Here is a 27,825-nt window from a genome sequence, read left to right on the forward strand (position 1 = left end):
ATGAAAACCCATTGAGCTCAATGCTATAGTGTGTTTAGAAGTGTGTTGCCTACTGCAACCACTGTATCTATTGTGTTCACAAAGTTTATTGCCTCTTTGCAAAGTAATTACAGGAGAGTACTCGTATCAAGGAAAGTATATTTTGATACCTGTTAGTTCTAAAAATAAAACTATATATTTTGATATAAAAACAATTGGCCTGGAGTTCAGTCCTTGAGTGTGTGAAATCCTTTGCTGACTGAGTTTGTACAACAAATGCTTTACACTGTGCTCTGGTACTGCCTTACTGCTCGACCAAGCTACCACTTTTGAGAGTAAGGTCGATCCTGACTTTAACCTCCTGTTATACCTCTGGGTTTTGTGGACACTATACACACTGTACCTTATTCTGGTCCAGTATATATAGAGCCACTTTCTCACAAGCACTACCTCCGTAGTGCTGCGCACGTCCGTTGGCCGACTCGGCTCAGCCCACTCTATCAAACCGCCGCACCGTGGCGGAATTGTCGCCGCAGTTAATGGATGGGTTTGGAGATCAGTTTGAAATTAGAACTAAAGAGATTTTTTTAGTTTGGATTTTCCAAGGGTTGAGAAATTGTCCAAGAAAGCCTCAAATGTCAAGGAGGCAAGTATAAGCTTAAATGTTGTGGTCTCACAAAATGAAGAACATACATGATTTTGGTATTTAATGATGATGGCAAAGAGGAAAGTGAAAACTATACCAGCATCACCAATCCGACTAACTAATTATGAAGGAAGAAGGTGTTTCACCTGGACCAAGCCAATCTCTGACTTTGAAATCAGTCACTTAGGTATACCAAAGAGATGTTAGGAGAGAAATGAGAAGACCTACTACACAGTTTGTACACAACAGGACTTACCAAAGGATGTAACAAAGGACATCACTGTTGTTAGATATCTCATGCACATACTCAGTTGTAAACTTTAATATCCATCACTAAGAGTGAGCTTATCGGCATAATGTTTCAATACCCATACTTTACAGGTATATAGACTGAAGGTGGTTATGTATACCAATACACAACTTGTTTCAAAGGTAGTGCCTCACTTCCATATGACCTTGTCTATTCAGCTACATATTTTTTAAACAGCCAAAAAGGCTAGGAGCAAATACATTACACATATTCGGTATAAGGAGAGCAATTATGTATTACACACAATAAGCAAACTATTTCTGAAAGACAGGACAATTATTTGGGACACATACACCGCATGGCATAAGACTGCTGGTGTTCAAAGGGAACAATAGTGAGATGGGCAACCATCCAAATCGCTATTCCCTAGCAGGGAAAACTTTAAGTGAAACACAGAGGTCTCATTCCACTAGGATAACAAGCATTGGCATAGCCAATAAGTCTCGCTTTTGGGACCTTATAAGTATTTAGTTATGCAGCACAATATCCTTGGTGCAACAACATCAACAGTTGCATGGCTAAACACTTATTGACCTTAGAGACCTATTGGCTATGCCAATGCTTGTTGCACAAATATATTCAAAACATTAATTCATTGTTGTTTTCATAGACGCTCGGTCCCAAAGGCGAGACCTATTGGCTATGCCAATGCTTGTTTAACAAATATATTCAAAACATTACTTCATTGTTGTTTTCATAGACGCTCGGTGACTTCATTTGCATTTGTGTTATCCAGTAACAACTTCTCGCCTGAAACAATGAACACGTCTTCTATAGGTATCTATTAAGCTTTTGATCTATTCTATAGAAAACAAAAGCTTAACTTTGAAAAGGAACACCAGGGTAAGATGGTGCTATAAAACCTAGAGCGGTTGCGAAAATGGCAGATTCATATGTCCCGCAAATTCAAATTTAATTGCATTGCACATTTTAAATAATAGCAGAGAAAACAAGAAAACCGTGTTCATGCCTAAAATATTTCCAATCGTATAGCCTGTGCTATTTCCTAGTGCAGAACGGTTACGTTTAACACGTCAATTTTCATTTTAAGTAGATTTGGCTACTGGGTGGTTTAAAACACCATATAAACTAATCGTGTCCCTGTCTAGTTCTCAATACTCTTGAAAGCAGAAACAAAAAGCTCTCAGGTTAAACATGTTCTGTTTTATTACGAACCGTAACAAAATAAGCACCAGGAACAAAAAAAAACCTTTATTGATAGTAACATACACAAGCACTGACACATAATTGAGGACAGTAACCGCACAAAAAGAATGTTGAATTTACAATAGGTCCATACATAGGCTTCTGTGCATTTCCTGTTGAATGCCAATAAATCGAACATTGAAAGTCTACATTTTTAGAAGTAACCCAAAGCAAATGTTGGCATAAAAGTTTGAAAAAATTACATTTGGGAAGACGACAGGCTCCGTGCAACAGAAACCGCTTTGTGAAGCGATGCCACCAAGCGCATAATAGATTTAATGGGTAAATCACGTAAAATTGTAATGTTGAAAATATTCTCTTTTAAAATGACAGCCAGAATTGCATATATGCAGTTTTGCTAGAATTTAAAATTTCCGAATCTTTATGCTTTTACAAGAACATTTAAAAATACATTTAAACTGAGACCCACTTGACTTGCCGGAGGCAAACCAACTCCAGGCTTTAGTTACCTGTAGCAAAATGATGGGACCTCCTTGCATTGGGTGGCCTCGCTACTTTCAGCCATCTCTGGCCAGTGCCTAGCGGCAATTCCGGTCGACAACATGAAATACACAAAAAAACACATATTTGGATAAAGAATAGGCTTGAGTCCAAGATCGGAGCCTGCAAGCGATGCCTGGCCTCCCACTAACACAGGAAGGCCTCTCCCTGTCGGCTGAGCTTGCGGACCTGTTCCAACAGAGGTTTATAGGAGCCCGGCGTTCACAGGCGTCCGCTCCAGTCCAATCGCATTTCCACTGAACATCAAAGTCGGTCGCCGGGGACAGGTGCGTGTGCATGCAGGAAATCCTAAACTAATAAATGTTTCAGTATTGGACGAGGCATTTTGGTTGAATCGTGGCTAATGCTGAGTGGCACGTTTTGTGCTGAGAGGAGGCATTACTTAGAATGGAAGCTGGTGAATTCCTGTAAGATTTAAAGAGGGCATAGGCTGCGCGGCTGTGAAAGTGACACAGCCGTGCGGCCGCCAAAGTGAAAGTGATCGCATGGCGGCTGCGTGCACGCTAGCTTGAGGCCACCAAAAGCCTCTGGTGGCACTTTCAAAAGCCGCTTACTGAATGTCTCGCAGACAGCGCATGCGCTGGCTCAGCGAGACCTAAAAAGGAAGGTGATTGTTAATTGAAACATTTGCCAGGAATTACAAAGTAGGCTGAACAGCTGCAAGGCCATCAGTACACACAGCCAGGAAACCCTATTGTGTGTATGTACATTCAAGCAATGAAGCACAAGAAAGTCAAAAAGTTTTAAGACATTTGTTTTCGGTTGATATCTTTCTAACCATTTGGTCACAGTCTGCTATTAAAGCTCCTGGGTCAGGGGTGACCCCTGGGTCTGGTAATCCGTGCCCTCCAGTGGAAGCACCAAGATTTGCCTCGCGTCTTTGAATTAGATTGTAGTGCGTGTGTTTCCCCAACAACAGAAAACAACGCGAAGGGGATGAGCCTAATTATGTTTCGAATCATGGGAGACAAGGATGTCTGTAATAGGTTTGAAGGTTCGCTTTTTTGACAATGTAGTTGCTGAGAGATCCTGAAAATTGAGAACTGGTGCAGCATTAAGAAGAACCACCTTGCAGTGCTTTGGACATAATTGTTTTCTTGTCTAAAACGTAGTATATATGAGCCAGGACTTCGTGTGTTTGTGTACTAGCTCTATGCAAGGTGATTACTCTGTATGCTCTGTCCATTATGGTGTGTTCGCTGTTTGTTCTATTATGGTTGGCATCGCAGAGACCCCTGAAATATTGTAACAGGGCAGGGATACTTATGGGAACAATTTGTATATGACTATTGGTGCAATGGAACGTGTTTTCAAGGTCCTCACACTTTTCTGGTAGGAGGATATGTCGTTCTTCAAGTTGGAGTATTCGTTGTTGTAGAACTTCACTTTCCTCCACTTATTTGTTAGTGGAACTCTCTATTTGGGCTACACTTTCATTGATGTATGGCTTGTAAGTCATGCTGGAGTCAGTTCTTGGGTCCTCCCTGAATTCCTGGAAGAATTGAATGATCAAGTCTCTGCTAGTGACAGATCCTCGTCTTTGAATTTACGTTGAGATCACTGCTGGAAAGGGTTTTTAATGTTAGGTTCTTTCTTATTGTGGCCCGCATGTTCATTCACGTGTTTAGAGGCTTGCTGCCCAATCACGATATTTATTGCGAAGAGAGGATATCCTGGGTTACAGGGCGTCAGTGTTGCTGCAGGACAGCCAATCTTTATTTAAAGAGTCTTAATGTTCACCCAAAATCATGACTGGCTAGTAAATTTTGATCCATAGATGAAAAAATTTACCTCCGTCGCCTGATCACAGTGCAAGTATCCCAAGAAAGCGGGGGCGCCAGTGTTGTCAATTCCACTGGACGTCAGGGAGGAGGGGCCATTCACAGGTGATTGCAAGAACTCACCCTTAGTGCTGGAGCTGTGTGTCATAAGGCAGGTGTGTCTGTCAAGATTGGCTGTGACGCTTCAGGGTAAATTATACACTGAGGGCGCTCTGATTCTGGCGGATTGAGGACAAACCTCCTAGGTGCCCAGGGAACCATGTGTTTAGCAGTGTCAGGGTCGTTTATCCAAGTCACTTTTCGGCCTGTCATCGACACCTGTTGGCCAAGCTGCAGGTACTATAACACCCAGGGTGTGAGTGGGTCCAATTTGGGAGCCACTCCCAAATTGGGAGTGCTCCCCTTTGAGTCCATCTTTTTCTGGATACTTTACCTAATTTGGAACTTGGGGAGGGGGGTGGCTTACTCTTGTGGGGGGAATGTGGCTATGTTACCAATGCTGCTGCCCAGCCTCTGAGGCCTGAAACCACCCAGTGGGAGTGACTGCTCTGAGAAATTCTGAGCAGACACGCCTCTGCTGGTATAACTTGTCTAACCCCGCTCCCTCCACTCCAAAAGGTGCCCTGCTAAGGAGGGCAGGGGCACCAGAGTGGCCTCAAGCAGCCCCAATCATAGAGTTCCAAATCCTGCAATTCAGGTTTGAGATCTGGGTCACAGTAAGGTAGGGGTGCAGATCTCTGGCACCTGCAGGCAGTTTCTCCTTCGTCCTGTACAATGCTGTACTGCTTCTGTGCAGGAGAGCAAGGAGGATCCGCACTCCTGTATATGTCCCATGTGTCCGTCAGTGTGCGGTGACTGTGGATGGCAGCCATGCCCAAGAAGCTCCAATGCTTAGGACGTGACTGCCATTTGCAGAGAATCTGGTGTGCATGAGCTAGTCACTTACATACCGGCAATTGATGATGGTGCAGGAATATGAATGGCCCCTACTGTCTTCATCTGGCTCTTGTGGGCACCCAGGTTTGGGTAGAGGATACTTATGAACTGCACAGTAACAACAAAATCTATGTGACACAAGTAGTAACCCACATACAATCTTGTGCTTAGATATGCCTGGTACACATTCTTTGCAGCAGGCATATTAATCCTAATGGTTCCTTAGATAAGTGAAAACTGCCACCAACAAAACTACTATCTCTATCCAGCAGGCACATTAATAAATTAAGAGTTAACTTCAACCTTTTATTGTTTCTGGAAAGCTGCTAAATATACAATAAACTTTGCAGTGCTTTTAAAACTGCTACGGAACTGGCCCGCTAACAAAACCTGCTCTCCATCCTTCCAGCCTCCCAGGGAAATGCCCGCCCGTTGCCCAAGCCCGGTACAGCCATTCCTGCATTGGTGGTGTTTAAAACAGACAATGTCTTGTTGGGCAATCCACCAGCACTGACCAGCGTGGGCATGCTGTGGTGGGTGCACGGATGCATTGTTCGATATAAAACCACGGAAATGAATGTGTTCACGTTACCTAAAAACGGCTTGACCACTAGATGGGTTGAACCTGCAATGTGTGCTCTTTTGCAATCATTTCTGACGTTTTGCAGCAGGGAATCTTGTGTCAACTCCAAAAACAGATAATCGTATCTTACTTTACTTATTGCTTCTATTAGAGGCTCGCCCAGGGCCCGCAGCTCACAGGGGTCAGAACGACCAGCTTCACCACAAGGGGATTTTCTAGTCGAGGTGATGTGATGACGCGGCCTGCCCAATGTCCATCTCAGTCAGAGAGTGAAAATTAAGTGAAGCTAGCCACTCACAGCCCGGTCCTGAACTTGTGTTTATTCTAGTCAGTCACTCCAGAGTCTTGACACCCAGCATCTACGAGTTTGACTCGACTTCGAGGCTGCGCCGTGTCAGCGCAGCTTTTACTGCCATGCGGGGGATGGGCAATAACTTTTGCCAGCGCCTTCATCATTTATAGTGCTTTCACCCCATCAGTTTAACTTCCATGTGACGCAGTCGGTTTTCCCAAACCCGGTGGTACGTGTACTACACCAGGCACAATGTCCTCATCTTGGGTAGGGTGCAGCAGGTACGCGATTCCAATTACACGTGCTGATAGCTGCAGCACATGTAGTTAGTCACTGTTCAATCATGCTTACCCATGCTGTGCACACTTTATGCTCTTTCGCTCTTCTTTCTGACCCAGGCCTGCAGCAGATACATTCAATGTATCAAATCATGGACTGCTCTATCCGTCCGGCCCGTCCTGGCCTGGGGTCACCATATAATAATCCACATTTGTAAAGCGCACATAGCAACAAGTGTGATGAGTTCTTTCCCCCATCCAGGCCCAGCTTGCAGGCCATCATGTCTACTCGGGCAGAGCTTCAGTAAAGCAGTGCAATCAACGGCTGCTCATGCCACCAGAGCGCTTGCCAAGGCGGACTAACAGTCGGGTGTCGCAAGCAAGGTATCAGGGGTCACATTGGGTGGCATGGAGTTACAGTTGCGACCCCAAATTGAAATCCATGAGCACTTGTGTACTGGCCAATGTATGAGATAGAACTGTAGATTATGGATGCATTCATTGCTTTTCTTTATTGGCTGTTATTGATTTTTTTTTTCTTTCATTCAAGGTGGAGAGGAAGGCCAAAAGAGGAAAAGGAGCAAGCCGGAAGCATTCCCTACAGCTGAAGACATATTTACTAAATTTCAGCAGCTTTCCCATTTTGATCAACACCAAGTCACCTCTCAGGTTGTACCAAACTTCTCGTTGTGTTTTGGTTCAACATTATTCAGCTTAATTTAACATTTTTGTCCCTGTGTTTAAGCGTTCTTCATTCCTAATCTGTTCAATGCAATATCACTGAAAAACAAGCATTATCACCGACAAAAGCATTAATGTTTCAATAGAGATTACAGAAGTAATGCTTCAAGTGATGAAACCAATGAGGGGTGGCAGTTATATCGTAGTCATACTTCCTTTTAGGAAAAGTGTTAAAACTTGGCTGTTTCCCAAGTAACTCAGTTTGGCTGGCCTGACCTGACATCCCCCCCCTTTTTTTTGAGCCCAGTGCCAGGATGCCTGCAAGGTGATAGTGCACTTTATAAGACAAATAAATAAATACTCACTTGACACTCCTGTTGTAAATTCTAAGGAGAATGCAAAGTAGTTGCCTCATTCCCACCCCGCCTCATTCGCCTCTTTCCCACCCCGCCTCACCATACTAACACCGTCTTTTGATATTTGTTGCGCTTTGCAGTTAAGTCTAAGTAGCATTAATCATACAGAAAATATCCAGGCAAAATTATGGCCTTTTGAAAACATGTTGTGAAAGCCAGGAGTGAACCAAAAAAATCTGTACATTTTTTGCATTATAAAAACTTTTGAATTCTGCAAGAGGTCATGTGTAGATCGGTATCACTTAAGGTTTTGCCCCCCCAAAAAGTATGAAAAATAGAATATTAAATTGAGAAGATTTGTTATCCCCTCCGAAGTCAGGAAGACTGTCGACCACGCACTCATAACCAGCAGACTGGACTGCGGTAATGTCCTCTATGCTGGAATCAACAAAACCATGCTACACAAACTCCAGACCATTCAGAACACTGCAGCCAGACTTGTCCTCAGAACCGCACGACATGAACACATAACCCAACACCTGTGAGACCTCCACTGGCTCATCGTCGAGACGAGAGTGACCTTCAAGCTGCTCACGCAGGCCTACAAGTCCCTCCACAACATCGGACCCAAATACCTCAATGAAAGAGTCTTATTCCACGTACCCTAAAGAAACCTCTGCTCTGCCGACCTCGCCCTAGCAGAGACCGCACGCATCCGCAGAACCAGAGTGGGCAAAAGAGCCTTCTCCTACGTTGTTACCAAGGCCTGGATCGAGCTCTCAGTCAAAATCAGACGCTCCCCTACCCTGCACACCTTCAGAAAGAGCCTCAAGACCTGGCTTTTTCAGCTGATCCGGGCTGCTTCCCCCCCAACCTCAGCGCTTTGAGTCCCTCACGGGTGAGTAGCGTGCTTTAAAAGCCCCGGATTGATCTCCACAATGTATTAACAGTATAGGATCTTTAATCCTGTGGTACAGACTGCAGGTGTTCCAAACCGCTGCAAAGAAGGGCGAGCAATAGCCTATAGTCCCCTAATCCCCTTGAAGCGTGTATTCCTCATTTCTCTTTAATAGAGTTTGTCTCAAGCAGTGCCAGACATCTGTTTGTTGTCTCATACTTTGCTCCATGCCTTTCTTTCGCAGAAGGAACAGATGATACACATTGTGTTATTCTAGATTGTCTGCATAAATCTCCTTACTAAGTTTGTGGTACCTGAAGGTGAAATTAACATAATTAATCCCCTTGCTGATTGATGTGTTTTGCTCTTCTCGTAGGTGTCTCGTAATGTCTTGGAGCAGATCACCAGCTTTGCTCTTGGAATGTCCTATCATCTACCGCTGGTGCATCACATCCAGTTCATCTTTGATTTAATGGAATACTCCTTGAACATCAGTGGTCTCATTGACTTTGCCATCCAGGTAGGCGAAGGTATTTCAATCGGCTATTCAGGCTGTGAGTTGGTTCAGTACTCCAGAGACGTGTCATTGGAAGCTGGCATAATGATAGAAGTGCCAACATAGCATTATAACCTAAAGCATGGCAGTTATTTTTTAGGTCTTTAGATCGATTTTACCCTTCAATAATTGCCAGGTATGGACTTTTAGGTCGTTGGTATGGTATCACCAATAACCACAAAACTGTGGCTGAGGTGCCATGGCCTATTGTAACAAGTTGAAAGAAGAACTGGTTATCCTGGGTAGACTTTGAATCTCTGAACATCATGAGTACTGCATTGCGAATTGTATGTGAGCTATGCATTTGGGGGAGTTGTTTGTTGCCTGGCATCCACAACTGGTAAATTTAAGTTATTTGTTGTGAACCCTGACCATAACTTCCCTTCAACTCGTGTGTTTTCCTAAATGTATACTTTATAAATTTAAGTTGCAATGTTCTTAGAGTAACACTATCCCTTTAACAAATTATTTTGGTGAGTTTTCTGTTTCTAATTGTCTAATTTCTCTATTGCTGTCATTACCTGCTGAGCATGTCTTGTTAATTTGGCTCATGAGTACTGTTCTAAGGCATCGTCTTTAGACTGGCCCTGTGCACACAACCTGCCCACAGCATACAGATTAGACGATGGCTTTTGGAAACGCCCTATCATCGGCCAACCCTCCTTACTGAATACAGTATCCAGTGCCCAAGCCCCAGCCCTGTAATACCCATGTGGTCATGTTCTTAGGCATATTTGTGCAAATGTTATGGCTGGCCTGTGACCATACCTTTCAGACACTGGACGTGACCTTTGGCCATTCTGCTTACAATATCTGCAAGACACGGTCACAGGTCATGAACTTTGACCATAACACAGTCAGTGTGCCCACTGTACTTTGAGGATATGCCAAGCTATCATGCTCCTTATCTAGTACTCAGTTGGACCTACCATGCCCACACCCCAACATTTTAAAACTATTCTTAGGTTTTCTGACCAGTGATTGTGGTTTTGTGACTCTAGGAAGTGGTTTTCTTTTTTTAGGTGTCGCGCCTGCGATTGCAGGGCGAAGCCCTGCTGTCGCAAAGCGAGCCTATAGTGATCGTTTCTGCTTTCAAGGACTAAAGAGGAGAGGACAAGAGACGGTCACGCGCACGCAGCCTGCCGGAATCGGATCGGATCAGGTCGCGCGCGTGAACACGCTCTCCGATTCCGGCAGGCTGTTCACACACACACACACACACACACACACACACACACACACACGCGCACACGCACACGCACAGAGACACACACAAGCCCACCTACACACACACACACATAGAGACCCCCCCCGCCGCCCCACACAGAGACACGCACATACCAGCGCACCTACACACACACGCACACACATACAGAGACCCCCGCCGCCACACACATACACACAAGCGCACCCACCTCCCCCCTACAACTAAGCCCCACTTACCGCCATTCTGGACTTCTGCAGCCTCCGCGGGGCTCTCTCTCGGGCATGGGAGCCCCGCTCTCAGGCACTCCGTGGGCGCGTGCGCGGGCTTCCGAAGATGGAAGTCCCGCCCCACGGAAGGTTTCGGTTTCGCTCACGTCTTTCTCCAGGTCGTTGAGGACTATCTCTATAGTTGCTGGAATCGCTGGGGGCGTGTGGTGAGTAGCCTTCATTTCAGACACCTAAAATTACAACCACTGTTGCATATTTTCTTTTCGTCCCGTCTGAGCGTCGAGTCTGTGTGATGCAAGTGAAGTTGGGGACGTATTGTTGAAGATACCCTATTGCAATACATATTGTTTGTTATGCGACCACAAATGTTGGTATTACTATGAAAAGAAAAATTGCGAACTTCTGTGAGCAGTTACAGAACGTTGTGGTTGTTTTAAGGAGTTTCTGGATGACCGTGTCCAAAAATGAAACCATGGACGCTTAACACTCAATCTCACGGCTTAACGCATTCTGAGGATTATCTGGGAGGGGGCGGTACTGATAATGTGTAAAGTTGGAGACATTCAGGCAATATTAGCGCATCATAGTCCCGAAGAGCTGATAGGCTGTAGTGTCCGCACGTGCCATTGTCCTATTCAGCCAGCCTAAGTTTATGAAAGGGTTTCGCTCACGTTGGAGAGCTGGAGCTCTGTTAGTCGAGGACAGAACCGGTGACTTTATGTCAAGGGTTGGACAAGCAAGAGTGTACTCCCGCCTGCTATTTTGAATAGGAAGGAGGGACAGCGCGGATTTGGCACCCAGTGTTAATAGGGAGCGACGGATTTGTCTCTGAATTTTTCACGTGAGCATGTGGACCCAGCTCTCTGCCTCATCTCTTTTTATTTTTTTGGGCAGTGTTTATATAGCGCGAAATTAACCCGAAGGTATTGGAGCTGTTTGCATGAGCACCAGTTACGTTATGTACGGATACATTCGTTATTTGGTAGGCAAAGGGAGATTTAGTGATTTGCCCAGAATTACAGTATGTTGAGCCGAGGCTCGAACCTAGTTCTCCTGTTCCAAAGACTGCAACTCTGACCAGTCGGCCACATCCTTCAGGTGTTCGTCGCTGACAACTACAAAGACATTTTAACCTTCCCCAACAACATAAACATAGGAGCGTTCCCTAATAGCCTACACGTAACCATGGATTTGATTTATTGTTTTCCAGCTGTACACCCGTTTTTAAGTGGTGGGACTTTAAGAAACCTAAATTAAACTAAAAGACAAAAATGAATGTTACATAGATTAAATTACTAACGTTCTATGGATCATTCTCCTTGTTTCACATTGCATTCAGACGTCTGCAGTGATGTATGTGTAACTTCCTAGACACTGGTTTTAAAACCTGCAAGAAAATCTCAGTATTTCATCCTTCTGAGATAAATAGAAAACGTATAGTCTGAGTTGATTAATAGGACCATTGATTTACAGTGAAGCATTAAATTAAAAAATACTTTTTTTGTAAATGGAAATAACCATTGTATCAATAGAGTATATAGTAATATGCTTTTAACCTATAAAAAACTCAGAGGTAGTAAAACACGTTGGTTTAAGCGCTTTACACCGACACCATAGCACTCTTCAAAGGCCTTAATTACTCCTGAGTAATGCAGTGTCATGTCGCAGATTATTGGTTATCATTCAGTACGGGGTAAGGATTTTCTGTTGCACTATATGTTCCTTTCAAAAGCAAATTAAGGGCAGGCTTCTCTGTGTGTGAGAGACAGCTGTAAGTGTTACAGTCGCCACTTAATGCTGGTGGAAAACCTTGGGTCTCATTCACAAAAAATATAGAAATCTGCACTACACCATATATCTACATGCGGATGCAATTTTACTACTTTCTGCAATTAACTTTCTAGAAGTACAATTGGAAAGTTGCACAAAGCAGGTGTCCAGTTATACTTCTGGGCATGTTGACTGACTATTGTGCACCTCGTGGAATGCAGGGGGAGTTTGCAGAGGGGCGCGCCGGCGCTGATAAAGAGGCAGGCTTTTTTTTCTTCTTTTCGTCCCGTCTGAGCGTTGAGTCTGTGTGGTGCAGGTGAAGTCGGGGACGTATGAGCTGTGTGAATAATAACTGTCAGCCCCGTGCCTGAGGTGCATCATCAGAGCTCTGTGAATAATAACAGCTGTGAGCCCCGTGCTGAGGTGCATCATCAGAGCTGTGTGAATAATTACTGCGTCAGCCCCGTGCGTGAGGTGCATCATCAGAGCTGTGTGAATAATAACAGCTGAGAGCCCGTGGCTGAGGTGCATCATCAGAGCTGTGTGAATATTAACAGCTGTGAGCCCGTGCGTGAGGTGCATCATCAGAGCTGTGTGAATAATAACAGCTGTGAGCCCGTGTCTGAGGTGCATCATCAGACCTGTGTGAATAATAACTGCGTCAGCCCGTGCATGAGGTGCATCATCAGAGCTGTGTGAATAATAACACGGTACAAAAGGGGGTGGTGATGGACGGAGCATCTGAATCAATCAAACACTCACACCCAGTCAAAAGATCTGGGTTTAATCCATCACCGTTCTTTAGCCCACTCTGCCACCCCAGTTCAGACATTGCCATATGCAAATCAGTCTGACCCTGTGCCTCATGGGAACAGTCCAGCCCGAACTGCCAAGCCATGTCTTCCCTGGACCGGAAACAAGCTTCCGAGGACCGGTTTCTGGCATTCCAGCCGTCTTCAGCCCGGCTTGCTTGAATCCAGTGGCAAAGTGAGCAAGGGACTCACGTCTGAGCATACCCTGCTACACTTATGGCGGCCAAAAGCGGTACAAAAGGGGGTGGTGTCACCCCCTTTTGTACCGCTTTTGTCCATCACCACCCCCTTTTGTACCGCGTGTGAATAATAACAGCTGTGAGCAACAGCATACTCTTGCACACACTCTCACTGCTCACCAATTGAAAGTTTGCTAAAAAATTTATGCAACGCATTGTCATACACAATGCCAATAACTCAAACTTTAATGTTGCGAGACCTATTGCATTGTAAATGCTTGTTTTTTCTGCCTCGCAAAACCCTATGCCACCTATTGGAGCTAAACCGTTTCTCCATAATCTGCAGTCTCGCTGAAGGTGCTTTTGCTTTTATCAAAAGATTACTGACAGCATATAGGGTAGATTTAAAGTGTGCCACTCCCAAAGGGAGAATTTCTTGCAGTGCATTGAGATTCGTGGTTCTGATGTACCTTCATTTTTTCTGTAGTCTGGCTGCAAGGTTTTATACCGGACCTATTCTGTGGAAGTCTGGCTATTTCCCCTTTAGCCTTTCATTTTGTTTGTGGGGAGTGTGGCGGAATAGGACTCCAACTGTAAGAAGCATGTTGAGATTGCACCTCTTTTGTCTTAAAAATGTACAACAGTAGTGTGTCAGTTAAGTGTGAACATTGTCTGTTGGTCTATTTAGAAGCCACCTAACCTGTTGTCCTAAAGTAAACTGCCTCGTAAAAACATAATGTAGTCACTGTAATAAATATTCTTCCCTTACACAGAGTAACTAGGCATCTTTCATAAACAATATTACAGTGGTGGATTCTCAAGACCCATCAAACACTCTGAATACATAACATTGCCTATTTCAGTAAAACAACAGTAGACAAAAGACTGAAGAAAAGTAGCAATGCAAGAATAAGCATTATTTACATCAGCAAGAAGGCAGCGTAAAACTTAAGTGCAATAGACCTGTGTATTCACAGGAGACTCAAAATGGCAGCAGGGAGAGACATGGGAGGAACTCTGTAGCCTAAGATTACATTTCTATTAAGATGTCTCTTCTTGTGTCGCACTTCCACCAAGCTTGGTAAAATAAACTGGATGAGGATGTAACATTATTCAAGAGGAAGCAATAAAAGATGAGACCTATTGGGAGAAGTGAAAACAGTAAGAAACATATCTCTGTGCCCACGAAACATGAGCACACTAAGGAAAGTACAAATGTAATGCATTGTCCATCTGCTTCTGAGTTGACGAATTAGTATGCATCTGCTGGGGGACATTATTGGCTGGTCACTGAAAGTCTTGTAAGGGTGTTACTGTAAACTGGCATGGGAGATTGTGTGATTTAGACTTGATGACTTGGGCATTATATGAAGTGATTCTTTGAAAATTACATGTTCTGAAGAGTGATCCTGTGACTCATTTCTGAACCAATTGTTTATTCTTTCTCTCCCCTGATTGACTACAGCTGCTGAGTGAGCTGAGCGTAGTGGAGGCGGAGCTGATCCTAAAATCATCAAATCTGGTTGGCAGCTACACCACCAGCCTCTGCCTGTGTATTGTAGCTGTTCTACGGCACTACCACTCCTGTCTTATCCTTAACCAAGACCAGACTGCCCAAGTCTTCGAAGGGTAAGACAATCACTAGCCTTTGGCTGAGACAATGTGAGGGAACCAGAGCCGTCATGTCTGAGAAGGGCGGTGAAGAGGGCATAGTTAATTTAAGAAAGTGCCACTTTCTGACATGGTCACCACCACTTTTTGTTACAGACAAAAAGGCAGCCAGAGTGAAAAAACCTTTAAAATGTAAATCGGCACATTATGCACTGTGCTCCTGTTCCTTCATCCTAATACTTGACACACACAAAAAAGTGACAGGATGTACTCACACACCACCAGGTGTCATGCTTCATCTCAGGACTCTCCTCGCTCTTCAAAACCCAGTTTGATGAAGATTGGGCCTAACCCTGGAGTCAGGGAGGCACTTCTAACTAACAATGGATTTGTGAAATAAGGCAGAAACCAATGTAGAACACCAATATGACTTTTATACTGGATTAGGTACCACTTGGTATTAAAAATATAGGTTGGAGAGAAGGGGAACTAGTACCCCATCCCCACTCAAACCATCAACATGTTTCTGCCTGTTGGCTCACAGGAGTCCACAGCTTTCCTCAGGATGGGACACGGAATACTCTCTTTACATACAACCACTGTTCATTCCACTGTTAGGTAGTCAGACATTAGTCGCCACATTATGTTCTCTGCTCCTTATGTACCCTAAAATTGGGTCATCTGTGCCCCATGAAGGAAGGGCTCAGGAACCCCTGTAATCGCACATACACCAAGGTTCAATCCTCATTCAGTCATTTACTACTCTCTGCTCCTTCCTCCCGATGATATCATCTGGAGGAAGGAGCTGAGAGCAGTAGTTGCCCCAATTTTGCCCAACTTTTCTACCCCTCAGCCAGTGAGACAGACTCCCTCAAGGACGCATAGAGCCCAGCCGACCTATCTGCTCTGCACCCCAGCATCCGATCCCAGGTACCCGAAAACCAGCTATGCCCACAGGACCCTTGTATCCAGAGTCCCCCATTGGAAACTCCCAGACTTGTCCCCAAGTCCCCCCTCTGCAGTCTGGGTCTAGGTGGCCCCCCTTTTTCGGTCGAGGACCGGAAATGCTGGCTTGCCAGCTTCCGGGAGGAGATCGTCTGTTTCTTAGTAGGGATTTGGAACCCTCCTCCCTCGCCCGTCTCTCCTCCATTGGCTGGCTTCCTAAACAGAGGCCAGCCATTGGAGGAGAGAGCCATCCCTCCAAAGAAGCCCCGTCTTTTTCGGATTTGGGGGCGTGATTTTTTGCATTCTTTAGCCCTGTGACGTCGTCCGTCACTCAGGACAGCAAACCACGCCCCCAATTCCGAAAAATTCTGAGCTGAGCGGCAGCCATTTTTTTTGTGTGTAGTTGTGGTGAGGATCAGCGCAGCTGCCACTCCAGGTAAGTTTTCAAGCTGAGCGAGCGCTTCATCACTGTGGTGCTGGTGGAGGACAGCCTCTTCGACTGGAACGTCAAGCTGCACCAGCTGGACAAAGACTCCACCCTGTGGCAGGACATGAAGGAGACGGGCACCGAGTTCATCCTGCTCAACCTCACCTTCCCGGACAACTTCCCCTTCTCGCCGCCCTTCATGCGGGTGCTCAGCCCGCGCCTGGAGAACACCTACGTGCTGGACGGGGGCGCCATCTGCATGGAGCTGCTCACCCCCCGCGGCTGGTCCAGCGCCTACACCGTGGAGGCCGTCATGAGGCAGTTCGCCGCCATCCTGGTGAAAGGGCAGGTAAGGATGGCGAGGGCAGCGCGCGCCGGCCCCCAGGTTGCACTTCGCCGCTGCTGCCTGGCGCAGGGATGGTTTTAGTGCAGCCTATTGAAAGGGCACGCTGGAGAATGCAGGGAGAGCACTGCCGCAGCCGTGAATGGGCAGACAAGACCTCCAGGGAGGTCAACAGTCGTGGACGTGGTATCCATGTTGTGCCATTGCCAGCAGGATAGAGACCGCTGGTGTACCACAGGGAATGGGTAGCAGACAGCGCTAGCGGAAGTGGCCTTTTCAAGTGCAGTTGTTCGTGTGCTGTGACAGTTGGTTTCGATTGGTTGTATCAATTGACCGGCAGACTCTTCAGTAGTTTTTCCATAGGGCATACGTATTCAGAAGCCCAAACTCGTTCACAACCGAGTTCAGTCAAACCGGTGTGCTAACTGATTGACTGCCACCATAGCCAGTGAACCTCTCGTTAGTAGCGGGGGCCAGCCAAGGTGTTTGTGTGTGGGGGAGGGGTAGAGGTTACTAGCAGCAGCAAACCCAAGCTTGTTGAAAGTGCAGGTGAGAAGCTTCCAGCAGCCCTTGTGTGTGTTCGCACCTCACGTTCATCTTGCATGCCTCTGGCAGCCTCGTGTTTTTGCTTCGCACCTGGTCTGTGAGGAGAGTATGTTCGAACCCGCCTAGATTTGCTTCTCTTGGGTGTCAAGAGTCAAAAATACTCGGCAAATAAACACATTCTCAGTGAGGCCTGAACGGCTGGCCGCATTGTGGACATTGGCTCTGGTCGGGCAGAATCTGGGATTCAGGGTGACAGTCCTCTCATCTGTACGTGAGCAATGGGGTACGTCTTGTTATTCCCGCATGTGGGAGCTGGTTGTGACTTGTCCGTGGGATGCAGGAGTGGGGCTCTCTCTGCATCGCAGAGCGATGTCTGATAACAGGTGGAGGCGGAAGAACGTCCCTGCCCCAGAGAGGGCACAGCTGTCCCGAGTGCGGAGTCATGGAGGCTGGAGGCACACTGAAGAGGGGGAGGCAATTAGAAATGCTCTTCACGCTTCCAAATGTATACAGCAGGGGCGGGAGCTGCTTGAAAACCAAAGCCCAGGTCTCGGCTACACAGTTCCTCACTGGCGCAAGGCTGAGCACCAAAGCAGAAACACGGAACGGCACCTCATAAAAGATCAAGCTGTCAGACGTGCACATGAGGTGAGGTCTGTCCAGTCGTCCTGTCCGAAGTGGCACGCATAGTTATCAAGAATGGCACATATCAGAAATGAACAATCACACAAGGTATCAGTGCTTCAAAGGATCATTGCTTTGTACATTGTGTTTTCAGTTTAAACCCCCCTTCTGTTATGTTTGCATGCAGTGCTGTCCTGGGCACTGTACCAGCCTCTGCCCTGTTAGCGCCTGTGTCCTTATTGGGCTGGCTCCCTCATTCCTCGCCACGCGGCACTGCGGATGTTCCTGACTCACCACCCTCCTCTTCGTTTCTCCATTTTCATTCAAAGTCAGGACAGGGCCTAGTCATTCCGTGCCCCAGCAAGCCATAGTGTCACCCATGTATCAGAACAGTACACAGGAGCATTTTACAGAAGTAAATGAAATAAATACACAGGGTTCTTTTATAAGGATCACACTGTCGCATATGCTTTTGAAGCTGCTGCCTGTGCTCTGATGTGGCTGAGGTGTCTCTGCCCTTATTACTGTGTGCAACCTTCTGTGCACGGACTATATAGGACAGAGACTTCTGGGTAGTGCCTTTTAATCACAGGGCGGTGTTACTGTCTTCTGCGTCTCTGTGTGTGTCAGGACGTCTGCATGCATCTGTGCTCATGTGCTGTTCCGCCTGTCACCTGGGCGCCTGTCGATGGAATGCCCGCCATTGCTGCAGCGCATCACAGCTAGACGTGCACTCATTACAGTCTGGTCCCTACTTGTCACTCTGTCACCCTGTTGTCACTGTCTCATCTTTCCTGCCCGCTTTGTCCATTCACCACAGGCAGCGTTTTATTTTCAAACCACAGAATCCATAAAGCTCCTTTCCACACCCGTCACTACCATCAAAGAGTAACGTTATGCCAGTGGTGTAACGAAACTTGAGGGGCCCCCCTTGCAAAGTACATGCAGGGAGCCCCCTCCATGGTTCGGGGACAGTCCAGAGCTCTCAGATCAGGGACCCCTCCTCCCAAGCTCAGCATTATTAAAGTTAGAGCTATTGGCATTGCTCATGACATTTTTTTTCATTTTTTTTCATTTTTAAAACATAAATAAATGGTATTGTCATTGACAATGGCAATAGGTGAGCATTAGAGAGTAGTAGAGCGTATTCGCGGACACAGAGCCACACACACAAACACAGACAGAGCCGCGCACACACACACACAGACAGAGCCACGCACACACACACACACACAGACAGAGCCACGTACACACACACAGAGGCTCTGTCTGTGTGTGTGGCTCTGTGTCCGGGAATACTCTCTACTACTGTCTAATGCTCACCTATTGCCATTGTAAATGACAATACCATTTATTTATGTTTTAAAAAAAAAAGAAAATGAGAAAAAAATGTCATGAGCAATGCCAATAGCTCTGCCTTTAATAATGCCGAGACCATTGCATTGCAAATGCTTGTTTCCACTGGCATAGCGCGCAAAACTACCAATCTGAGCAGCACTTCTGCACTTGGCCGCCCCAGGCAGGTATTGAGTGACTGCTGGTGCAATTTGGACCGTGGCCCCCTACCACCATATGTCCAGGAGGAGACCGCAGAAACAGACGGTGAATAACTTTATGCAGCATACGCCCTTTTTCCCATAGGAAAGCATCGCTACGTAAAGACGCATTTAAGTTACTATTTTACTCCTGTAAAAATCGTTATTTAAAAAAAGCACTTGATAACGAAGTTCCTTGTATCAAAATCTACATACAATTATGACTTTAAAAAAAAAAATTGGTCTCTGATTTATTCTTGTGTGTTTCATTTATTGCCTCTGTGATAACATGCTTTAGCACTGCCCTCTAATAAGCCTAACTGCTCAATCACACTCCCACAAAAAGAGCATTGGCATCATCTAGTTTACCCTCTGCATACCAGCAAGGGATCCACTGGACTCTCTGCACAGTGCCGTTTGTTCTAGTACACTATATGGAGAGCCAGCATCCTAATTTAGTGGCAGCGGCGGGATAGAAGACTGCATTTACTGGAACCACGTTGTCAATCAGACTCCTGCTTCACTCAACTGTTGCCAATGGCAAATTGAAATGAAAAACGCCTCAACACTTAATCAGGGGTAGCAAGCACTGCATAAATGTAAATCTTTTCCTCTTCTAGTCCTCCACTATCCTTCTCCATCCAAATAACAGACTAGCACAGCCACTGCTAAAATTAATTTCATATTTCACTATACTAATTCACCACTAATCCTTTTTGGGTTGCGGAGTAGTGTGCTACTTGTTAAAAAGCACTTTGATGCCTCGTCAGGGGTAGTAAGTGCTATATAAATGCAATTACAATACAATTGCCTCTGTGACTACAACAAATGCTTAGCACTACCCTCTCAGAAGCCTAAAGTGCTGGTCCATACTACAACAAAAGAGAGCATTTATTGTGCTCATTTTTGCCTGAAATCCAATAAGGGTTGCCTGGACTCTTTACACAGTTTACCTCGTTTTGATCCTCTATATAATGATAGGCTTCCTCCATTGGTGGTTCAGCAGTGGGACAAGAGACGTTTCATTGTTGACACCACTTTTGCAGCGTGAATCTTTCTGGATTCACTATGCTGTGCATATTCCGCGGTCTTGTGGTTGGGTCCGGATTCGTAGTCTTTTCTTTGTTTTTTTTTTTTTTTTTGTAGCCCTTGTGGGCGTCGGTGTCACACCTCCTCGGGTGCATTTCCGGTGACGTCGGCATGCTTCCTGCGGAAGCTCCCACTCTTGGGCGCCATCTTCAGATTCTTTTTTCCGCGGTCGGGTCTGGATCGTTCCCGTTGGGCTCCAGACATTTTTGGAGAAAGTACTGAAAAGAGTGGAAGTTGGAGGAGATATTGGAAGAAGACTAAAGAAGACTTCACAGAACATTGACGAAGAGAAAAGAAGGTGAAAACCTCGAGAACCTCGACGATCGTCGACGTCCACGCGGTCAGGGAGGCCTGAACGCACGAGGATGGACAACACGCCGTTCAAGTTCTGCCCGAACTGCAGACACAAGTACGCGCAGAAAGACACGCACCCGGTTTGCAACCTTTGCCTACCGGTAGAATACAGAAGCGAGGACTGCAACGCCTGTGCCGTCTTCGCCCAGAAGACCCTTCGTGTGAGGAAGAGCCAGAGGATAGCACACGCCACCCTCGAAGGAAAAGCCCTGACGCCATCGCTGTACGAGCTGGGGATGTCCTCGGAGGAAGAGGACAACGCTGCCGCCGAAGACGACAGCTACACGGTCGTAGAGACCGATTACAAGAAGACACCTGATAAGGTAGGAGACTCGACGTCCCACAGGAACATGAGAGACTCTGAGTCTCGAAAGTACGAGGCCAAGAGCCCGAAAGCGCCGACGCAGCGACATCTGCCGTCCGCAACCACAAGCAGGCCCAGCGGATCCTGGGAGAAGGAGTCCCTGGCTCCGAAAGCTGTTGAACAGCAGAAAGCGTCGAAGATCGTCGCCGAAAGGGACCGATCGACGTCGAGGGAGAAAGACCCTAAAGCCTCGGCACCGTCCAAGGACCCGAAAGCCAGTTCGACGTCCAAGCCGTCGACACCGAAAATCTCACCGCCGAACCAGGCGACGAAGAGAGGGGCCGAACGTTCCGAAGCCGAAAACGCGGCCGAGATGGAAAGGAAAAGACGTCGGCTAGAAGCCGAGATGGCAAGCCTCTTGCAGCGGAGAAAGGATTTCGCCGCCGAGATGAGTGCCTTAACGATTCCGCACAAGACCAAGCACGCCGTGCTAGATCTGGTCGAAGCGGAAGAAGAACATGTTGACGACCATGTGCCTAGCGACGAGATGGCCGACGACCAGGAAGGTGAAGAGAATCCCTACGAGGATTACACCTATGAGGACGAAGAGGGCAGTAGGTTGGACGCCGAGTCGGCCACCTCTGACCCACGCGAGGAGGATTACCTAGACGTTGACACAGAGAGCCCGGAAGAGGCGGTTGACTCGTACCCCTCGAGACCCTCGCCGCCGGACGACATCGGGGCATACAACTCGGCGATACAATCTGCCGCAACGGCATTCAAGCTAAAGCTCGACGAGGAAAAGCAGAAAGCAGACTTCCTGCTACAGACATTGCTCCCAACACAAACAAGAAGCCAGTTCCTGCCAATGCTCGAGAGCGTCTTGGCTCAGGGAAAGGAAGCGTTCAAAGAGCCCGCAACATGCAAGGCGGTAACTCCCAGAACAGAGAAAAAATACAAACACTCCTCGAAGGACCCGGCCTACATTCGAGGCGAGGTCTCCGCTGACTCCATTATCACGGCCACAGCTAGGAAGAGGGCGAACGTATCCACTTCCTCGGGCCCACCACCGGATAAGGAGAGCAAGAGGATGGATCTGGTGGGGAGAAGGATCGAGCGAAATGCTGCGACCCACTGGCGCATGGCTAATTCAAACGCCCTGTTAAACAGGCACATGTACCAGATCATGGAGGGGCTGGGGCAGTTGGTGAAGGACCTACCCCAGGATGCCAGGCAGAAGGCCGAAAAGTTGATCGAAGAAGGGAAAAACGCGGCAAATTCTTGCCTTAAGACGGCCCTAGACGGAGCAGACACCGCCAGCAGGCTCATGATGATGGGTGTCACGGAAAGGAGACACGCCTGGCTCAGGATCTCAGGGTTCAAACCCGAGGTACAACACAGTATCCTGAACACACCGTTCAACGGCGAAACGCTTTTCGGAGCAACAGTTGACGAGAAACTATGCCAACTCAAAAAAGATAACGAGACGGCAAGATCCATGTGGGCATTGCAGTTCAGAGGCAACAGAAGAGGCACCCTGGCACGGAGGCCCGGCGGGAGAGGTGGAAACCAGCCAGGTACATCGCACCAGGCCTTCCAGCAGACGCACCAGGCAGACTTGCAGGCTCAGAAAGGTCACCAGAAGCAGTCCTGGCAATACCAACCAAGAGGTCAGTCCTTTCGAGGGAGAAATGGCCGTGGCCAGAATAGAAGAGGGGGGCAGCAGCCCACCTCGAAGTGACTTCAGACACCTCCGGGTGCCCGACCACAGAAAAGATCCCAGGGGGCACCACGTACGAGGGGGTCAGGACAATCTAAAGACCTACAACCACATGACACCAGTGGGAGGAAGATTAAAGTTCTATCTCCAAGAATGGAGAGAAATAACATCAGACAAATGGATCCTAAACATCATCCAATTCGGATACTGCTTGGAGTTGGAGAGAAAGCCAACAAACAGAAAACCAAGGGGGAAGCCACCAGCAAGAGAACAGCTGGCGAGGCTTCAGGAAGAAGTGCAAGAACTTCTACAAAAACAGGCCATAGAAAGAGTTCCCTTCAGGGAAAGGAACAAGGGAATATACTCAACGTACTTCCTAGTACCAAAGGTCGACGACAAAATGAGACCCATCCTAGACCTAAGGTTCCTCAACAAATTCATAAGAACACAAAAGTTCAAAATGACCTCCCTGCAGGAGGTGCTGCCGCAATTGCAGGTCGGAGACTTCATGGTCACGATAGACCTCAAGGACGCCTACTTGCACATACCGATGAACGAGAAGCACAAGCATATGCTCAGGTTCACAATCGGAGGAGGCCACTACCAGTTCACGACGCTAGCCTTCGGACTAAAATCAGAACCGAGGGTGTTCACGAAGTGCCTCGCGGCAGTCGCAGCGCACTTACGAAGACCGGGGATACACGTATACCCTTACCTGGACGACTGGCTGGTGAAAGCAAACTCGTACCAGAAGTGCAAGCAGCATGCACATACAGTGACGAGCACGCTCATAAACCTGGGGTTCTCCGTCCATTGGAAGAAATCGTCAATGGAGCCGGAGCAAGTGAAGATCTTCCTGGGGGCAGAGATCAACACCTTACAGGGCAAAGTGTTTCCCAGCGAGAAGAGAGCAAGGGCACTGGTCAAGGAAACTCGCCTATACCGGAAGGGACAAGCTCGGACAGTGAGGACTGCGAGCAAGATCATGGGGATGATGGCATCGTGCATCCACCTAGTGCCGAATGTGCGGCTCCACATGAGACCCATGCAAGAATGGCTCCAGGAACAATGGTCACAGGCTTCGGGCAGTTGGGAGGATCTTGTGGTGGTGACGCACGCAGTGCAGAAGGAGATGACATGGTGGACCTTGGAGAACTTAACAAGGGGACAGCCTCTAACACTCCCAACTCCGACAGTGACCATCACCACGGACGCATCCCTGAAGGGATGGGGCGCTCACATGGAGGAACTCAAAGTGAGGGGTCTTTGGACGCCAGCAGATGCGACAAAGCACATCAATTACCTCGAATTGAAGACAATCTTCCTTGCACTGAAAGCCTTCCAGACAAGACTGTACAGGCAGAGGGTGTTGCTACAGACAGACAACACCACGGCGATGTTCTACATCAACAAACAGGGTGGAACACAGTCAACAACGCTTTCGACGCTGGCGCAGGAGATATGGAGGTGGGCCATCCCTCTCCAGATAGACCTGCTAGCCATACATCTACCAGGGAAGGAGAACATTCAGGCAGACTGGCTGAGCAGACAGACCTCGGCATCCCACGAGTGGGAGCTCAATGCTCAGGAGACAAGGAGGCTATTCAACAGGTGGGGAACACCATCAGTGGACCTGTTTGCAACACGCCAGAATGCGAAATGCCGAAACTTCGCATCCAGACAACACGAAGAAGGGTCCCTTGGGAATGCCCTATGGATAGATTGGTCCGGGAAATTTGCGTACGCTTTTCCCCCCGATACCACTGATACACAGAGTACTGAGCAAGTGCAGAGCGAGCACCATGACCCTGATACTGGTCGCGCCACAGTGGGCGAGGCAGACATGGTACTCGCAGATCATGGAGATGGCGCAGTGTGCACCCCACAGATTCAGCAGAAGAAAAGACCTGCTCTCCATGCAGAACGGAGAGGTGCTGCACCCAGAACCAGAGAGCATGAGCCTAGTAGCATGGCTCCTGAGGACATTGAGTTCACACATTTGAAACTGCCAGAGAGCACCCTCAGGGAGGCACGAAGGCCCAGCACAAGGAAGTGCTATGTCGCAAAGTGGAAAAGGTTCACAATGTGGTGCAGGAGGGAAAGACTCCACAATAAAATGAAGGACTCCACGGTACTGAAGTACCTGACACACTTACTGGAGAAAAACCTCAGCTCGTCCTCCTTGAGAGTTCACCTGGCGGCTACGGTGGCATACACAAGGGGTGAGATGGGCAGAAGCTTCTTCACATCACAGGAAGTGGAGAAGTGTGGCTCAGGGGTTAGAGGCGGCAGACCCGGAAGCTGAGATCGGCCCTGGACCAGGGTTCAATTCCCCGCCTCGGCGGGTCTTGGGCTCAAAAATTCCACGGACACGATAATTCTCGCTCCGGTGCCTTCTCAACTCACGGGTTCACACTCTGCGACTCTGGGCAATAGCTTGCTTAATCTCCACAACGGCCCCTCGCGGTGGGATGCCTGGCTTTCACCTTGTGGATACCCTGCTGGGGTTATCTCACAGGGGAATACCAGGACGGGTTCCCTAAGCAAGCGCTGGGAAACCCTTTGTGGGTAGCTGTGCGCTATATAAGCTCAAATACATTTACATTACATTTACATTTACAGGTTGTAAAGAGGTTCCTGGAAGGAGCAAAAAGGATTGCACCACCAAAGCGGGTGCCACCACCGGCATGGAACTTAAACGTGGTCCTGACTGAACTCATGAAGGAGCCCTTCGAGCTGCTTCACAAGGCCTCCTTGAAGATGCTAACTATGAAAACTGCTTTCCTGGTTGCAATTACGTCCTTACGCAGAGTGAGCGAGCTGCAGGCGCTAACGCTACAGGAGCCCTACTTACAAATACACGATGACAGGGTGGTGATGAGGACCGACCCACACTTCATGCCGAAGGTGGTGTCCAAGTTCCACATGAACCAGTCCATACAGATACCAAGTTTTTTCCAAAAACCAACTACTAGCGCAGAGCGAGCTCTGCACACCCTGGACGCCAGAAGGGCTGTCATGCATTACATTGAAAGGACAAAAGGACACAGGAAAACGAAACAGTTCTTTGTGTCGTTCGCCAACAGTTACATGGGCAAGGCAGTGACTAAGACCACTATTGCACGATGGATCGCGCAAACAATCCAACTCTGCCACAAAAGGGCAGGAGAAGGACTGGCAGAGGGGACACGCGCCCAATCCACTAGAAACAAGCATTTGCAATGCAATGGTCTCGGCATCATTAAAGGTAGAGCTATTGGCATTGCTCATGACATTTTTTTTCTTTAAATCAAAAATAAATGGGCATTGTCATTAACATTGCCAATACACAGCACTCTGCACTCAACAGCACACAATGCTCTGCACACTTGCTCTGCACTCACTGCTCTGCACACTCACTACTCTGCACACTCACTACTCTGTACACTCACTATTCTGCACACTCACTACTCTGCACACTCACCACTCTGCACACTCACCACTCTGCACACTCACCACTCTGCACACTCGCCACTCTGCACACTCGCCACTCTGCCCTCGCCGCTCTGCCCTCGCCGCTCTGCCCTCGCCGCTCTGCCCTCGCCGCTCTGCCCTCGCCGCTCTGCCCTCGCCGCTCTGCCCTCGCCGCTCTGCCCTCGCCGCTCTGCCCTCGCCGCTCTGCCCTCGCCGCTCTGCACTCGCCGCTCTGCACTCACCGCTCTGCACTCACCGCTCTGCACTCACCGCTCTGCACTCACCGCTCTGCACTCACCGCTCTGCACTCACCGCTCTGCACTCACCGCTCTGCACTCACCGCTCTGCACTCACCGCTCTGCACTCACCGCTCTGCACTCACCGCTCACCACTCACCGCTCACCACTCACCACTCACCACTCACCACTCACCACTCACCACTCTGCACTCTGCACTCTGCACTCTGCACTCTGCCCTCTGCCCTCTGCCGTCACCACTCACCACTCACCACTCTGCCCTCACCACTCACCACTCTGCCCTCACCACTCACCACTCTGCCCTCACCACTCACCACTCTGCCCTCACCACTCACCACTCTGCCCTCACCACTCACCACTAAAAATACAGAAAGCGGACACCTCCCTGTTAGAATCCGAGGGAAGCGAAGACGCGCCCAGAGATGACCACGTGAGCTCGTTCGCATGGGGAAGGAACATCGCTTAATCTTAAATACCATGAAGTGATTGTACTGTGGAAGAACGCCGCTACTCGGCCAGCATGGGCTCCAACTTGTTAAGCTCTTGGGATAACTAAATTAATTAGCGTGAATGCCCTTGTGGGAAATCAGCCCATTCTCTTGTACAAGCCGCCCGTGAATACAAAGAAAACACAGGCTACCTGATGTACGGCAGCCAACCAAAACACCGGCGGAAAGCAATTACTTTCCGTCAGGCCCGTACACTTCTCATAATAAGCGCCAATGGACGCGACATAAAGCAATCTGCAATGCATCTTTGTTCTGCGAAATAACCGCTCGTGGCCCGCATCGCTATTGTTTAGGCACTAATCAAATGCTACAGCTGGCTGCGCCGCACGACGCCAACATAAATAAGGTCGGCACTTTCACACTCACCCCTTGCTTGCAGCCATTGTAACTCCACAGACCACACTTTGTCCCCAGCAGTCTCTTAGTATCGCGGCCGCCCCGGAAGTCAGGCACGGTCTCCTGTGACCGGGGCGGGGCCACGTTCAGACCGGAACTGAAGAGGAGGCAGGCGGAGTCGTTGCGTCTCGCGGCCCGGGGCTCCTGTGAGCGGTGTAGAGCCCCGGGGCCGCGCCAGCAGGAGGTTGGGCGCCGCGTGCTGAGGTAAGGTAAGTTCCTAAAGGCTGGAGCGGGATTGGTGCACGTGTGTGTGTGTGTGTGTGTGTATGCTCGTGTGTGTGTGTGTGTGTGTGTATGTATGTGTGCGACGGTGACGGCGGGGGGGGGAGGAGTGGGAGGGAGGAGGGGGGCGGGGGGCCTCGGTGCACTTGTGTGTGTGCGCGCGTGTGTGTATGTGTCAGGGGTGGTGTCTCTGTATGTATGTGTGTGCGTGCGTGCATGGGCGCTTGTGTGTGTGTGTATGCGCATGCGTGTGTGGTGCTTGCGCTTCCCA

General features: G+C 48.1%; 1 protein-coding gene across 7 annotated transcripts in view; it reads left to right on the top strand.

Annotated features, from left to right (window-relative positions):
• The window catches only part of MED12 (mediator complex subunit 12), an 820,436-nt gene that overhangs the window by 267,042 nt on the left and 525,569 nt on the right, over window positions 1-27,825 (top strand). For all 7 annotated transcript variants that reach the window (XM_086918278.1, XM_086918283.1, XM_086918279.1 and 4 more), the window contains exons 17-19: window positions 7,084-7,202; window positions 8,845-8,988; window positions 14,685-14,848. In XM_086918278.1, coding sequence (XP_086774404.1) covers window positions 7,084-7,202; window positions 8,845-8,988; window positions 14,685-14,848 — 427 coding nt within the window. The remainder of the gene's footprint in view (window positions 1-7,083; window positions 7,203-8,844; window positions 8,989-14,684; window positions 14,849-27,825) is intronic.

This window comes from Lissotriton vulgaris, chromosome 4_1 (genome assembly GCF_964263255.1).
Source record: "Lissotriton vulgaris chromosome 4_1, aLisVul1.2, whole genome shotgun sequence".
In the NCBI taxonomy this organism is placed as follows: domain Eukaryota; kingdom Metazoa; phylum Chordata; class Amphibia; order Caudata; family Salamandridae; genus Lissotriton; species Lissotriton vulgaris.